Source organism: Nicotiana sylvestris, chromosome 8 (assembly GCF_000393655.2).
Source record: "Nicotiana sylvestris chromosome 8, ASM39365v2, whole genome shotgun sequence".
Taxonomy (NCBI): domain Eukaryota; kingdom Viridiplantae; phylum Streptophyta; class Magnoliopsida; order Solanales; family Solanaceae; genus Nicotiana; species Nicotiana sylvestris.
In genome coordinates this window covers 207,615,522-207,631,452 of record NC_091064.1, presented here as the reverse complement: position 1 = coordinate 207,631,452, position 15,931 = coordinate 207,615,522, and the positions used below count along the sequence as shown (strand labels likewise).

The window sequence follows — 15,931 nt, the reverse complement described above, 5'->3', positions numbered from 1 at the left end:
AGGACTGTCAGGGAATGTCATGGGAGGGTTTTATTTTTAAGTAATTAAGTGGAAAAAGAAAACAGATCACATGGGAGGTTTGTATACTTAAAGGTTTAAGTGGAAACTGAAAAAGGGAGAGCACATGGGAGGGTGTTTGGGTGATTGATGAACAGGCTGTTAAGGGCAGACTTTAGGCTTATAAAAGGAAGAACTTCCATCAGTTTAAAGCGAGAGACATAAGAGAACAGAGAGAATATAGATTTGAGAGGAGAGAGCTGAAATACATACATATTAATACACACAGAACATACAGGAGACAGACACAGGGAGATTTTCGATAATAACACAAGACAGAGAAGTAAAACAAGGAAGGTATAAACATTGAGGGACTGGTTCTGGATTTTAAAATACACAGACAGAGAGAGATTGATAGGGATAGAAAGAGAGCAAGAAATAAAAAACAGACAGGAAATCAGAAACTTTGGTTTTGTTTGAAGTTCATCTGCTGTCAATCTGTTAGGTAGTATTGTTTCTTCTAAGTTTCAGTCGAGATTACTGGTAGTGTTTGTTGCATTGGTTTATCTCGGAATTGGATTGTCTGGAGTTCTATTTCTACTACACTGTGTGCTGCCATCATTTGGCCTTTTCCCTCGTCTATAATTGTATCTTGCACTGGAATTTGTCCTGCTGCTATTTATCTGCTACTGCTGCTGTTTCGTTTGCACTGCTGCTCAACTGACTCTCCTGCTTTCTTCATTGTAAGCATCTCCCAGGTACACATTTCAAGTCCCATATTGGTGTAACCGAAACAGTTTGAAAGCATGAAATGAAAAAGGTTGAGGAAATTCAAAGTTATTTGTTGTAATATTCATGGTATATTAATGGGCCTGTGTAGTTGTTAGTTTACAATTCAATAGTACGAAAGTGTATGTTAACTAACACTCATCTGAGCTTAGTCCTTCATGTTTTAGTTTGTAGTTGTTTGTTAATACGGGGTATGGATACTCCAAACTTATACTATGCTGCCTTGTTTTATTTTAGTCCTTTTGCTGGGTCTCGTTAGGCAGTACATAAGATCACATTCAAATCCCATTAGTAACAACGCCTAGTAGTTAATTCCTTTAATCTTGCCTAAATAAGTTTAGCTAAATTCAACTCAAGAAATGTTTGGAGTAGTTGTAGCGTTTCACCAGCTTGTATGTCATTTTCATTAAAATTGAAGGCAGGTTCCACGAGATACTGCATTCTTCATCTTGCAAACAATTCACCAAATGAATCAAATGATTGACAGGAAATCCGGATTTGGTTAAGTAATTTAGCACGTACCTTTTCCCTTTTTATTTTAGAGACAAACATAATAGAAAATGTAGCCACTTTAGGATATCTCTTTTAAATAATGAGATGAGCCCCGTTAGAAGAAAGATACACATTGCGGGGCCCGCAATAAATAAACATTTAGAATTTGGAGATGGGCGGTATAGTGAATTTCCTTGCCTTCTCCAAAGATAACAACACGTTAGACTCTTTAGGCGCGACTTAATTAAATTACCTTCTTAAACACGGGTGCACATTGATGTGACCCAAATCCAAGTCTCAACGGAGTCAAAATGTGTTGACGACCACGGGTGCATTGATTGTGACGTGGCTCGAGATGCATTTTTCACGACGTTGCAATTCTATAAATGAGTGATAATAATAAAAGCGGTTTAAACTTAATAAAAGCACGTAAGTCATAACATGTATTTAAATCAGATATTTAGCCATTATAACAATTTAAGCGACCGTGCTAGAACCACGGGATTCGAGGGTGCCTAACACCTTCCCTCGGGTCAACAGAATTCCTTACTTAGAATTTCTGGTTCGTAGACTTCATTTGGAAAGTCGAATATTTTCCTCGATTTGGGATTCAAGATAAACCGGTGACTTGGGACACCAAAAGCCAAACCTTTCCCAAGTGGCGACTCTGAATTAAATAAATAATCTCATTTCGAATATTGTCACTTAAATTGGAAAAACTCCACCCGCGCATTTAACCCTTCGGGGGCGGGCGCGCAAAAAGGAGGTGTGACAGCTCTATTTTTACAAATCTCACATAGATGAAGATCTTCTTCTCTAATATAATTGAAATTATTCATATGGTAATAAATTATTTTAACTTAAAAGAACTCCCAAAATGCCAGAAATTTCCTTTTTTTTGGTAGCATTGGAGAGTAGGTCCATCCTTATCTATAGTAATTAAATGAGGACAGTGATCTTCCAAAAGGGAAAGAGAGATTTTTTGGAATTGTCTATTAACAGATAGGCACTATGGCTTCTAGTTAAATTTCCACCATACCTATGTATCAATTGAGTCAAAATGGCTTTATCTTCTTCTTCCCTTAAAACCAGCCAAAATTTCACAAAAATCTTTGAGTTCCAAAGGTCACGGCAATTGTTCATAGGGACAAACATCTTTTTGCGAAAATGCATGTCTTTTTACCCCTTAAATTATGAAACTGAATGAAGCCAAAAACTTATCATGTGTAAATTCTATTTCTTTTGTCAAAATTAGTAACTATTGTCCTTTCTTTACTTCGTCATGATTTTGAAAAATTTATAAGTTTCACATTGTCATTTTGCAAATGTCACTGCCGTATAATGTCAAAGCATATCATGTTCACATTTTGCTATGTGTAACTCAAAACTAAAGTTAGTAATGACATTTCATGTTTTGTTCATTCTTCCAACGTGAACCACCCACACCTGCATTTACTACCACTATCCAACACACAACCAACCATTTTTTAGCTTATTTCTCCTTCTTTTATGAATTCATTTCTACACAAAAATCAAAGGCCAATTTTTTTTTTTAATCTGGTGTTCGGTAACTATATTAGGGCCCGTTTGAATCTGAACATGCATAGAGAAGTCCCACACTGGGGGGCATATTGTTTCTTAACAAAATCGACCCCGTACTCGGGGCTCAAATCCAAAATATATTTGATTAAAAATGAAAGAGTACTACCACTCAATCACAATCCTTATTGATCAAAGGTCGATTTATTTAACAACCTAATTGTGACACTCCCAAACACTTCTTATTATAAAGAAAAGCGCGCTTCTCACATCTTCTTAATCCGTCATTTTCAAAGAAAAGAAACTGTCCCATTGTTTAGAACTACTTGTAGTAGAACAAGAGGTTGCAAACCTCGGCGTTGGAAATGAAAGGAAAATAAAAAAGATGATTCGTTTGAAATACATATTAGGATTTATAAAATTAAGTGATGAGAAATACATATATATCTCCTTTATAAAATTGTTTTTTCGCAATTAATAATGTCTACTAGGGGTGTACATAAGTGGGGTTGATTCAGATTTTGTAATTATCAAACCAAACCAATTGTGTCGGGTTATTAAATTTAAAGACCAAACAAATAAAACTTCAATCTCGAATTTTCGGATTATTCGGGTTTTTTTCGGTAAAATCTTCGTAGCACAAAACATATAACTCGTGCTCAAAATATTTCTTTAATCCTAGTAAAATACAACTATATAAGGTATTTTTCAAGAAAATAATACAAAATATGAGATGTGTCATGGCATTATTCTAAAATATTCAACAATAAAGATAATAAAATTATGTAATATAAATATTGTTAATTAAAAGCCATAATACATAATCTAAAAGTACTAAGTCATGCTAAAATAAGTACACTAATAAGGGAGTATTAAGTTCATGACTAAACGCTAAAGAAAAATAAAAATAGGTTATGCATTTTTGTCTAAATTATTGTAAAATATAAAATAGATATTCAATACATTGGCGTTCGTAGTATTGAATTGAATGTCTTTTGTTAGCATTGGTATTGATTTGATTTTGGTTTGAGCTTTTGTTAGCATTATATAAGTTACTAATATTAATGGTCATAAAAAAACTTATTGGAACATTCAAAAAATTTAAGTCCAATCTTGAAATAATATCTTAAAGGTAATTTTATGAAAAAGTTTAAGAAATATTTATAAATTACATCACAATAAGCAATTTATATATTAAATATATCTAAAATTTCTATATATGTAATGCCTGGTTGGTTTGGTTTCAGTTTGACTTTCTTTAGTTAAAACCAAACCAAACCAATTATGATCGGATTTTTTTTTCCAACACCAAACCAAACCATAATCGATTTTTTTCTCGGTTTGACTCGGATTATCGGGTTGATGCGATTTGTCGGTTTCCTTTGTACACCCCTAATATCTACATTTTAAAGTTGTTGTCATGTGACCAGGAGGTCACGGGTTCAAGCCGCGGAAAACAGTCTCTTGCAGAAATATAAAATAAGGCTGTATACAATAGACCCTTGTGGTCTGATCCTTCCACAAATCTCACGCATAGCAAAAATTTAGTGCACCATACTGCCTTTTAATAATATAATGTACATTAAAAAGTGTGATCAAACGTTAGGACAGAGGACTCTGGCATTCATTACCTAACGGTGTAATATGATTTGGTCATTAATCTAGATGGAGCTTGTGAAATCCTATATTGCAATCTAACATCAAAATATGTAGTGAGGATGATATTTACATAGTTGTAAGGAGAGCAAATAGTAGTACTCCCTCCGCTCCAAAATAAGTAATTTTTTTAGATGTTTTCACACAGATTAAGAAATCCATCTTTTAACATTAATTAGCAGTAAAATTGATCATATTAACCTTTACTAGCTCTTCATATAAACACTTCTAACACATACTCCAACACTATTTACTCCAAGGGTAATGTAGGAAAAAAATAATTAATTCATTCGGAATTCCAAAAAAAAAACCCACTTATTTTGGACCGCAGGGAATAATACTTCACTATTTAATTACAGTTATACAAAAGCACAAGAAAGTGATCAAAACTAAATGTTTCATTCAATTACGTATATTCTTGATTTGCATGAGAATCATAAAAGCAAAAGAATGAAGTACCCAAAAAGAGTTATAGTATATTAATTGTGTGAATGCGAAACAGAACCATTTGAGAAGGACATCACTCTCACCCTGCATTAGAGGGAAGCTACAATATTTATGGTCCTGCACAAAAAGACACCTATAGTTCAATTAATAGAGCTAGCTGCTATAAATTTTGAGTACGTTACACAATAGCTTAGTATTTTGAAACAATTTTATTTTCCTGATTTTAGTATCTTTATGTACCGATTATCTGAGACAAACAAGAGTAACATCCATATACATATATATATATATATATATATATATATATATATATATATATATATATATATATATATATATGTGTGTATTCCACAAGGGGTTGACATGTGGTGGAATGGGTTGGTAGCCCTTCACTCTTAATCATAAGTCGAGAATTCAAGCCCTAAGAATAAACAATTTCTTGATACGAAGCGTTTTATTCCCATTAGTGAACCTACTTGGCACAAATCACCGCATAAGTCGAGCTAGTTGGTTTCAAAGTTCAAATACATGAGGGTTAAACCAAACAGAACATTCATATATAGGTGTATCATTTTGCAATTCTTTCAAACAAACAAGAGTTGACGTTATAGATGAAAGTATCGGGAGGTGAGCTTTGGACCAACTGTAAAATTGTTTTCGTATGATTTATAGGTCACAAGTTCGAGCCATAGAAACAACTATTAATACTTGCATTATGTTTAGCTTTTTATATCATTACCGCTTAGATGCGATCCTTTCTCGGTTCGTATGTAAAAGAGAATTGTTTTATACACAAGGCTGGCCTATACATGAAAGTATATATTCACCTCTTTCTTTTTGTTATGAATTTACACAACTTCCAAAAAAATGAATAAATAAATAAATAAATAAAAGGCTATATAGATTGGTATGGTCATTCTCAACATTAAAGAAGGTGTTAGTACTAGCCAACAGAGTAGTAGGTGTTTTGGTGGTGACATTGATTATTATATTAACTTCCTCATCTGCCCTGCATTAAATTTCATAGGCAGAGATCAGAGATGGATACATCATTCTACATACACAGAAGCAAAAGAAGAAAAAAGGGAAATCAAGGCAGATTAAAGGGAGAGTAGGGCATGTGAAAGTAATAAATGAGACAATGGGGATTGTGGGAAATTAGATCCAGCAGTCATTGTGGCTATGTTTGTAATGTGGTCCCTCTTGATTTATAGGAGGTGCTGACCACTTTCAGATGATCACGGGTATGTCTTCTCCTAATTCTAGTTTTCCGTCGATCCAATTAATTTGAATTCAGCAGCCCCGTTGAGAGAGTAAAACTGTGAAAATAGTATGGGCTAGCCAGTTTTTGGACTGGTAATTGAAAAATAGCCAGCGTTCGCAAAGTTATTGAAAAATAGCTATTATTTTGCTGCAACACGGATAGTTCCAACATAATATACTAGAGATTGATGCACCTGTATATGGACTTCCAGCATATTATGTTGGAACTCCAGTACACGGAAAGTTCCAACATAATATACCGGAGATTGGAGCACCTGTGTATGGACCAGCATGAATTTCACATGTAAAAAATTCGAACTCCAGTATATTATGCTGGAATATTTTCCGGATTTTGAACAGTATTTTCGTTCAGATTTATCTTAAATTTCGATTACTTTGGTTAAGGCCGGCATCATAAGGGTACGGTGATAGCTTTACTATGTCTTTCGAATTTGAATGTTAATGACTATTGAGCCAAGCAATGTGTAACCAGGGTACGAGCTTGCATTCAATCCTTCACTTTCCATGTCCTTTATACAATAGTTTTGCCTTTTGTCTTCTTTTTGCCATTTCATGTTAATTTTCATTGACATTTCCTGCTTTAACGCCCTGATATCTAATTGAATGAACTAGCTGAGTAAGATTAAATTATCAGCTCTATTACATTTAAAAAACTCTAGTAGGCAATGTCTACATCTTACTCTACACTGAAAGCAGAAGCCAAGCCCCAGGTTTGTGGGACAAATGTGAATCCTTGATTGATATATACACCAAGTATCTAGTTCGCCGAGAGCAATGTTTGCTTATTAGCTAATACTAGTTAACACTATAAAAAAAGAGGAACAAACACTTTTTAAAGTTAGAAATGAACCAAATGCGCAACACGCTTTGTTACTGTGACAAGTTACTGCACTTGTTCATTATCTGAATTGTAATCTCCATTCCACCAAGATACAACCAAAGGTTTTACATTTACAGGAACTCTCAAAGTTAATTTTTCGTCTGATTTGCTAAAGGATACTTCAGGAGACACAAAAAACATATGCATTCCCACTTCCTCAATACATAAGTCTTCAAAACTGACTATATGGTAGTAGTACAATGGACAGATAACTCTCCAGTCTAAGTTTACTCTGAATCAGATGAGTCGGGATTTGCACTCTGCCTGACACTCTTAGATGGAGCTTTGGATTTAAGTTTCGATGATTCACCCTCAAAAATGATAACTTCAGCTTTAGCTAACCTCTCTTCCAGTTCCTCTGTGCTAAACTCATCTGTGTGACCAAGCTCATCGAATCCAACCTAGTGCCAGTGAAGTAAAATCATGGCACATTTTCATTAAAGGATGCTAGCAAAATGACGGCTGAAAAAATAACTAATAGAACATGAGTAGTTCATGTTATCTGAACCTAAACATACCACGTAATCCTCCACTTTAGCATGCTTTACGAGGGCAAGGGTGGGAAGAACAACAATTCTGAGTTTCTCAGCTAAGTATGGACTTTTCTCAGCATGGATTTTCACAAAACGTGTCTCTATATGCTGTTTTGCCAGTATGCTCAAATGCTTGTCCATCACCTGCAATGAAGCTGCATGTATTATTGTTACCTAAACCTAATTCTCAGGGTGAAAAAAACATAAACTTAGCTGAGCTTCTTCTTTTCTTTGTTTTCCGAAAATAAGAGCCCTATATAAAACATCTCACTTTATATGCAAAAGTAGAAACCCTTTCAGAAAGTACTGATACTCATTGATGTTGAGCAGATATGAGCTAGTACTTATTGTTGAATCAGCCAAGGAAAGATTCAATATGATCTTCGACTCGTGGGGGTAAGGAAAAAAGGAACATTTAACCAACTAGCTTACTGTAATTACTGCAATATATCATCAGAAGTTATCCAATAATGCCATTCTGCAGATCATGCTAGCTGTATGTTAAATCCTCAAATATACTATAGACCGTGACATTGAGTCATGCATGAACTTAATATATCAGTCCCTTATTGTGGGGAAATAGTGAACGTTAGATCTTATCGGCCCTATTTCCATCAAAGGATGTCACAAAACCTAATCAGTAAGCTAGTTTAAAGATAAAGAAATGAACAAAAAGGAAACTTAGACACTCATAATTGAATCCTGAAATACCACTTTGCATGAAAAGAGGAGTAACTCTGTCATCATTTGAATATAGTTAGCAGTGACGTCCTCTATTGCAGTGATTGAAGGTAAAAGTCACATGTCAAGTGTAAAGGAAGCAAAATTCAACTGCTGTATACTTCATATAAGCAACATGAAATGTGGTCCCATCCTTCTGTTTTAGAACTTTGCCACCAAAAACCACTTAACCACCACTAACCCCACGCCTAAAATATCTCTCTAGAAACAAACCCGAAGCAGAAACAAAGGCGGTAATTTATCAGGGCAAGATACGAACTGTCAATGAAGAAGCAAGATCATAATTGATTTTGATGACATTTTGAATGCAAGATGTAAGATATGGTTTACTAATTAATACTGAGAAAATTTACATGGTGATAACATAAAGAGGTTGCAGTTGCATCTGATTCTTCCTTTTCTCTTACCTGGGGATGGGTGGGGGGTTAAGTTTCTTTTGGTTAATTTTGTCTGAGAACAAATATTTTTCCCTTAAAAGTAGGCAACATGCTATATTAAACAAAAAGTGAGATAAATTATCCAAGCCTTTTCAATAATAATGACAAATGGAAAGAGATAACTATACAATCTTTTAGAGAAAACAAATACAGAGAATTTGGGGGGCCGAACACAAGCTAATACAAACGCACGACATGAATTTAGTATTACGCCCAACCTCTAAAAAATGTGTGAGAAGAGAGATCTAATTGTCATTAACACTTATGCCCAAGCTTTATGTCACCACAGAATCATTTAGTTGACAAACTCAAATTGCCGATCACAAAAGGACTCGTTTTTTTTAATAGTTAAATTACTTTCTTGTGCTTCAGTGCGGAAAACAATGTACAGTTGGAAGTATCTCAAAAAAGGACAAAAATATTGTGCTTCAAGATCAACAGGTAAACAACCTGGCCTTAGGTTCCGTCTTCCTCCGTTGCCAGTGTTCCACTACCCCAACCTAAAGAGTTTTAAACTGTTCTACATACATAGCTTTAAGGCTTCAAACACCAGCCAGAAATAGAGCTGGTTAACAAACCAAAAGGGTGAAGCATCTGTCTTTTCCAAGTGACAGTTACACACACAGCAGCCCTGTCCTAAACATTCCATACATATTCATATTCCTAATCTAAACTATATAGATATTTGCCAAAAAGAACACCAGTCATGGAGCAACTTAATCCAGAAAAATGCAATGCCCAGACAAGGATTTCTACAGAGAAGCACATGTTTAGGAGGCACCGTCCACGCCAATTTGAACAAGTACATGACCTTGATTCAAATACCACAGTGGGAACATTCTGCACTATCTTCACTCCCCCCCCCCCCAACCCACACACACACAACCAGTCAAATAATGTTGACCTGCTCATCGGTTTTGAGAACATACTCAATAGTTGACTAGATACTATGCAATTGCTACTCCAAGTGCGACCCAGAGGCTTTTTCTTGGACTTTTAGAAGGTCCACCGTCATGGGCTCCAGATGCACTTGATGCTGCTGTTCAACTAGTGGAACTTCTTCGAGCAGCTGAAGATTATGCTTCTGGCTTGCGGGTATGTTATAAAATTTCAAACAGAGTAGTTTGAACAAGCTCTTGGTGAGTGTTTGAATGTGTTGGCCATCTTTATCATTTACTCGGCTTTTCTTTTGAGGTTTCTATGTACAGTATGCTGACACTTTTGAACTATCATGATCTATTGGGCACACGATTGAACTGTTTACGATATGAATTGAGTGGTGTTACATCTTAAGCACTATGTGATGTTTCTATCAGCATCATTAATCTTCTACACATGTCACCATTCTAGTGCAGGTTTATACACTTCATCCAAATCTAGACTTTTCTTAGCTTCACTAACTTCCATAAAAATTACGGAGACAACTTCTGCAAAGGATTCTTGTTTTTCTAGGTTTACAAGAAGTGATAATTTTAAGTGAGCAAGACTTGATTCATATTATAGATCTAGATAGAGCTCAAGGAGGAAAGCAAGTCATGCACATGCAGTGAACTCCAACTAAGGAATACATCTGGACTAGTTTAAACGCAAAATGTCCAGCAGCATCAAGGAAAAAAAACTAGATATAACAAAAGAGGTAAAAAACACAAAAATAAACAGAAGTCTTCATTAGTGTGACAACATGGCAGATGCCTGCGATGCTTGGATGAATAATTATGAAGGAAATTGCACATTCATTAACCACAAGTAACTAGTGATTTCAGTTAATTTAGCCATCAAAGTAACTGAACTTAAACTCTCAGATAAAGATTTCCCAAAAAGGCGAGACATATATTCAAAGATAGGCCAGCTTCCCTTTATGCTAGATTCAAGCAATGAATATACAAATAGGTTCTGTTGATAAATCGTAAGATGGGATTAGAATTATGATAATCTTGCCTTGAACATGGGATCACTTTTATCCCGCATAAATAAAGATTGGAAGAAGAATCTTCAGAAACGTTATACCACCCACTTGAGGAAATGACATCTAACACCTCACTTTGCAACTAAGAGCCCGTTTGGATTGGCTGAATTTAAGTTTTAAGTGCTGGAACTTATCTTAGAAATAAGCAGTTACGTGTTTGAATAGAAGTGCTGGAGCTGAAAATAAGTTGCTGATGTGTTTGGTTAAAAAGTGCTTATAAATACATTTTCTGTTCTAAGGACTAAAATATCCTTAAAGCTGTTAACACTAAAAATGAGATAATTACTATAAGATCTTTTATTCTAAAATGATTCTAATCTCAATTAACTTATGTTTCAAGCCATGTTGATTAAAATTAATTAGACAAATTTTGAAATTATTTTCGTTTAAATTACTTTATCAAGTTAGATTTTAGGGTTAACCTTTAGCACATGCTAATTTACTTAGAAGTTAAGAACGGATGCCCAACACACATGGCAACATTAGTATTGGTGATCAAACAATTCAACCTTCAAATAAGTTTAAAATTCATAAAAATTAAATGAAAGATAAACACGTAAATAACATAATCCCAGAATAGTAGGAATAGTTGAAATTTGGTACTGAATTTTTTACGATTAAGGAAATTAACAGAATAATGATAATTAAAATTGTCCACTTGCCTTCACGAGTACATAGAGAATTTTTACCAATTTCCTGAACACCCATTTCATGGATAAGTGGATAGCTCCACTAAATTTATGAGTAGTTGCCATAGGTAGTGAAATTTCACACGCAATACTTTATTTTTTCCTCACTTCTGCAATTGATCTGAATTCTCATTGTCGATGGAGGAAAGACGCAGGGAATGAAGAACGGGAGAGAAAGGAATAAATTTGAGGCTTTTACTGTGAAGGGCATTTTGGAATAAAGAAAAATATTAGGGATAAAAGGGAAAACAACTTGGTCAAACCCAAATAGTTTTAAAGCCAAAAAAGCAATAAGTTGGGATTGTCCAGCTTATTGCTTTTGGGTGGTTTTGGGCCTTTTGGCTTAAAAAGTCAAGTGTTTTTAAGCACTTTTTAAATTTTGCCAAACACTCAAATAAGCTAAAAATAGCTTAGAAGTTGGTTTGACCAGTTTAAAAGCAAATCCAAACACCCTCTAACTCAGTCTTCACACTTATCCAAAGAAGGGAAAAAATGACAAACTAAGTATGTCTTAGCCCTCCAAATATATTTTTAGTCCTTATACTTCAAAAATTGGCGTTAGAACTAAGTCCAATTTAACACTTCATTGTTAAGCTTGAATGGCTTCACGTCTCCTCCCCCTCCACATATATATTCACTACCTCCTACTCCTTTTCCCTCTCCTTCTCTTCAGAATTCATTCCACTTCCCACCGCACTCTCCTTTCCTCTCCTTCCATCTCCTATCATGTCCCTCTCTCTCCCCATATTCAATGACCCTACTAAATGTTCACAAGAACTTCTACTAGATTTTTGATACATTTGGCTTCAGTGGTTAGAAGCAACTATTATTAGTGACATTATGCTTGTTGATTTGCAGATCAAGAAAGAGTTCTAACTTTTAAGTGGATCACTTGGACCTATCGATTATCATCCATCAGTGCAAATCAGTTCTACCGGGCAACAACAAAATAAACATTGCAAATCAGTTCTACCAGGCAACAACAAAATAAACATCACAGTCAAAGAAACAATTACAATGCAGTTACAAGGAGTTAAATAAGAACAATTGCATGAAATTTTTAAGACAACAAAACTCCAATAAGGCTAATCTCCAATGAAGCAGCAACTAGAGAAGCATCCACATTAACTCCCCAAATATAATGAGAGCTGCGACGCCATATGTTACATGAGATGTTATCTCCGTATCAAATAGTTAAATAGCATAACTATGTCTAAGAGAAATTTATAAGTGTTGAAGCGTGTGACCATCTCAATTAAAAGCTTAAGCTTTAAGAGAAAACATGTTTTTATTTCTTAATTATGTCTCACCACGCCCCTTACGTGGGGGTCTGATTCTTTTCTTTTATTCTGTTCATGGGCCAAGCACGGATTTTTTTTTTTTTTTTTTTTTGTGATGGTGAGATTTGAACCCAACACCTCTGTCTCCTCTGGTGCCAGGTTGAAGTTCAAACACACTTTTATTTACTTAATTAAGTTGTCTCAACAATAAAGAGGTGATGCATATGTCAAAGCTGAAAATGTATGCTGCTGCAAGTAGAATTAAACTCGTATACCTTGCAAGGCCAATTGTCACGGTAGAAATGGCAGACAACGCGGTCACTAGCCTTAACAACAGAGAAAAATTCCTTCTCAGTAGGGATCTCAGAGTATTCACCGTGTCCGAGAGAAATCCAACGGCTCCGTTTCTCCGCCATTTTCTTCATCTGCTTCAACCTCCGTTCTCTCAATACCTCCAAATCATCAAGATCTAGCCGCTCTAGAGCATGTAATTCGTCGTCCAGCTTCTCCTCTACCGCCTTTGCTACCGTCAGCACTTGCTTCTCCACTATCTATAAATAAACAAATAAATCCATATTAATTAAGCCAGAAAAGAAAACAACGAACCCATAAAACCGTAACACTAGCAACAACAACCCAGTGAAATCTCACTAGTGGGGTCTGGGGAGGGTAGTATGTATGCAGACCTTACCCCTACCCGAAGAGGTAGAGAGGCTGTTTCCGAAAGACTCTCGGCTCAAGAAGATAAAAAGACAAAAAGAGACAATACCAGTATTATCACAAAAATAAGGTGTAAAGACTAATAATAGGAATATCCCAATCCTTGCTAATATTTGTATGAATAGTACCCCTATAGAACATAAGTCATCTGGGGCTTCTGCAGATTTTCATCTCCGTAAAGCAAGTGTCTCATCCTTGAACCGTAATACATATAGATAATGCTCTCAAGGCAATGCTTTATACACGAGACATCGTAGGTCTCCAGATATCTCAAGTCCGTTTCCCTCCACTTTGAGCCAGCAAAATGCTTGTACTCCTCCACAACAGAAGAAAGACATCAATTCTGCAATTTCCTCAGGCACCCGACTAGACAACCAGTTCGATGCTTCCCGCGCTTGCAGTGGATAAGAACTGGATGATTTCTAACATCAATTAAAACTTTCAAAGCTTCAGTTATAGCACTCCGGGACATAGCTGCTGGCTCCTTAGTACCATCTATTCCGAATTGGAAAAGCTTGATATTATTAATTCTAAGAAACTCTAAATTCTCTTCAGGATAAGGCTCCGGACATAAATATATTATGGAGCGCAAATTGAGGGAGTGAAGAAAGGGGAAATTGGAGGGCTGAGGAAACCCAGATCTGTAAATGCAATTTTCTTCTACTAGTGACAAATTCGCTGGTCCAACCAGCACTTCTTCTTCCAAAATTAAACCCATTAAAATTATCTAGTTATCAAATTTTTGTTCTAAGATTTCAGAAAATTTCCAATTAAAAAAAAACAAATGCCTTCACAAAAACAAAAGTATTGATAACAATATTTTCAAAGAATTATCCCCTCTCCTAGAAGAAGAGGGAAAGTTACTAATTTCGGGTAGGAATAGGAATTTGATGTTTGATGGGATTCTTCTGGACTTTGCATAAGTTCTAATGGGAACCCCATAAAACCGTAACAAGATCTCTGGAATAGAAAATACATGTGATATTTGCATACCTCTTGCACCATGGATCTATCCATCGCTTGAAGATTGGAAATGGATCGAAATTTCTGCGGAATTTCGATTTGAATTGTTTGTTCGCCTGTGAGAGGGAGAAGGATTTTTGTCCAACTCTGGACGCAGATCAGAAAAGAAGCCCGATTTCAGAGCTCAATTTGCAAAAATAGCCTTTCTTGAGGCCACTTTTTATATACTTTAGCTAGAGGGTTAATGTTTGACCATAAAAATTTTATAGGTAAATTCGAATTTTCCAAGCAAGTTGTTGTGAGGAACTCCTCTAGGAGCAGGAGGGATACCAGAACTCCTATAGATAATTTAGTTTGTCCTAAATAATGGTGATAAAATGGTTAAAAGAAACAATTAACCACTCATATTATTCACTAAAAAATGGATTATATAATGAACTTTTTAAAAATGGGTTATATATGGATAAGAACCATATTGTCCATTTAGAAAATAGATAACCAATGGGTTTAACTTTTACATTTGTAAAGCATCAAATTGGGGGCTCTCCAAGTTTGGGAGACCAGAAATTCTCCCAAAAGTGATCATATTTAGGATTCGACCGGTTAACCCGTTTTTTATACGTATTAAATAAATATGTGTCGGGTCCGATAAGTTATCCGTTTTTCATTACCCATTTTCGACTCGAAGCATATTCGATTCAACCAGACCCGCCCGTTGCCGTTCCTCGTCCTAAAGTTTAGCTCGAGTGACTAAATATGATGAAGTATAAAAACTCTTTCATGTTACAGTGGCCTCCACTTATGTCAAGTCTCAAGAAGATAAAAATGCACAAGACCCTTTGGGTTGCTAAGGCAAGCCGAAGCAGCATATGTAAACTATTCAATGGCTATGCCAACAGATTTAGGATTCGACCAGTAATTTGAAGTTCGAAATTGTTGCAATAAAGTTCGAAGTCTAAAGTTACTGTAGCATGCTTCAAAATTCAAAATTTTGGTAAAAAACTATGAGGCTTTTCTTATCGAAGTCAAATTTAAATAGTAACACCAAGTCATCCTATTTGTGCAAATTACCTTTTGATGATTTCGCTGTCAAAATGGCATGGCATAGTCATTTTAACGTTTGGTTATCGAAAAATAGCTACTGAAAACTAGCCACTATATAATACGAAGATAAAACCTGAACAAAAATACCTTGGCTGAAACCTGGAGAATTTCAGCATAATATGTTGGATTATGGAACTCTTGCTTATAAACTTATAGCATATTATGTTGGAACTCCAGCATATTATGAATTTTAATACATTATGCTGGAATATCATATGAAAAAAAATTCAAACTTGAGTATATTATGCTGAATTTTTAAAGGTGTTTTTGTTCAAATTTTATTTTTACATAAAAAGTAACTAACTTTAAATTAATTTTGACGTATGGCTAGTTTTTAATTACTAGTTGTAAATTAGGCTATTTCTGATTTTTCCGATTTCACTCTATGTGTCTAAAGCCCAGCCCAATATTAAA

General features: G+C 35.2%; 1 protein-coding gene across 1 annotated transcript; it reads right to left on the bottom strand.

The window, feature by feature from the left end:
- Window positions 1-7,103: 7,103 nt before the first annotated feature.
- On the bottom strand, window positions 7,104-14,607 carry LOC104218875 (thioredoxin domain-containing protein 9 homolog). Its single transcript, XM_009769462.2, has 4 exons — window positions 14,444-14,607; window positions 13,006-13,281; window positions 7,603-7,761; window positions 7,104-7,485 (listed from the first exon to the last, which is right to left on the bottom strand). Exons 1-4 carry the CDS (start codon window positions 14,465-14,467, stop codon window positions 7,312-7,314), a joined length of 633 nt encoding a protein of 210 aa, XP_009767764.1. The 5' UTR covers window positions 14,468-14,607; the 3' UTR covers window positions 7,104-7,311.
- Window positions 14,608-15,931: the final 1,324 nt, after the last annotated feature.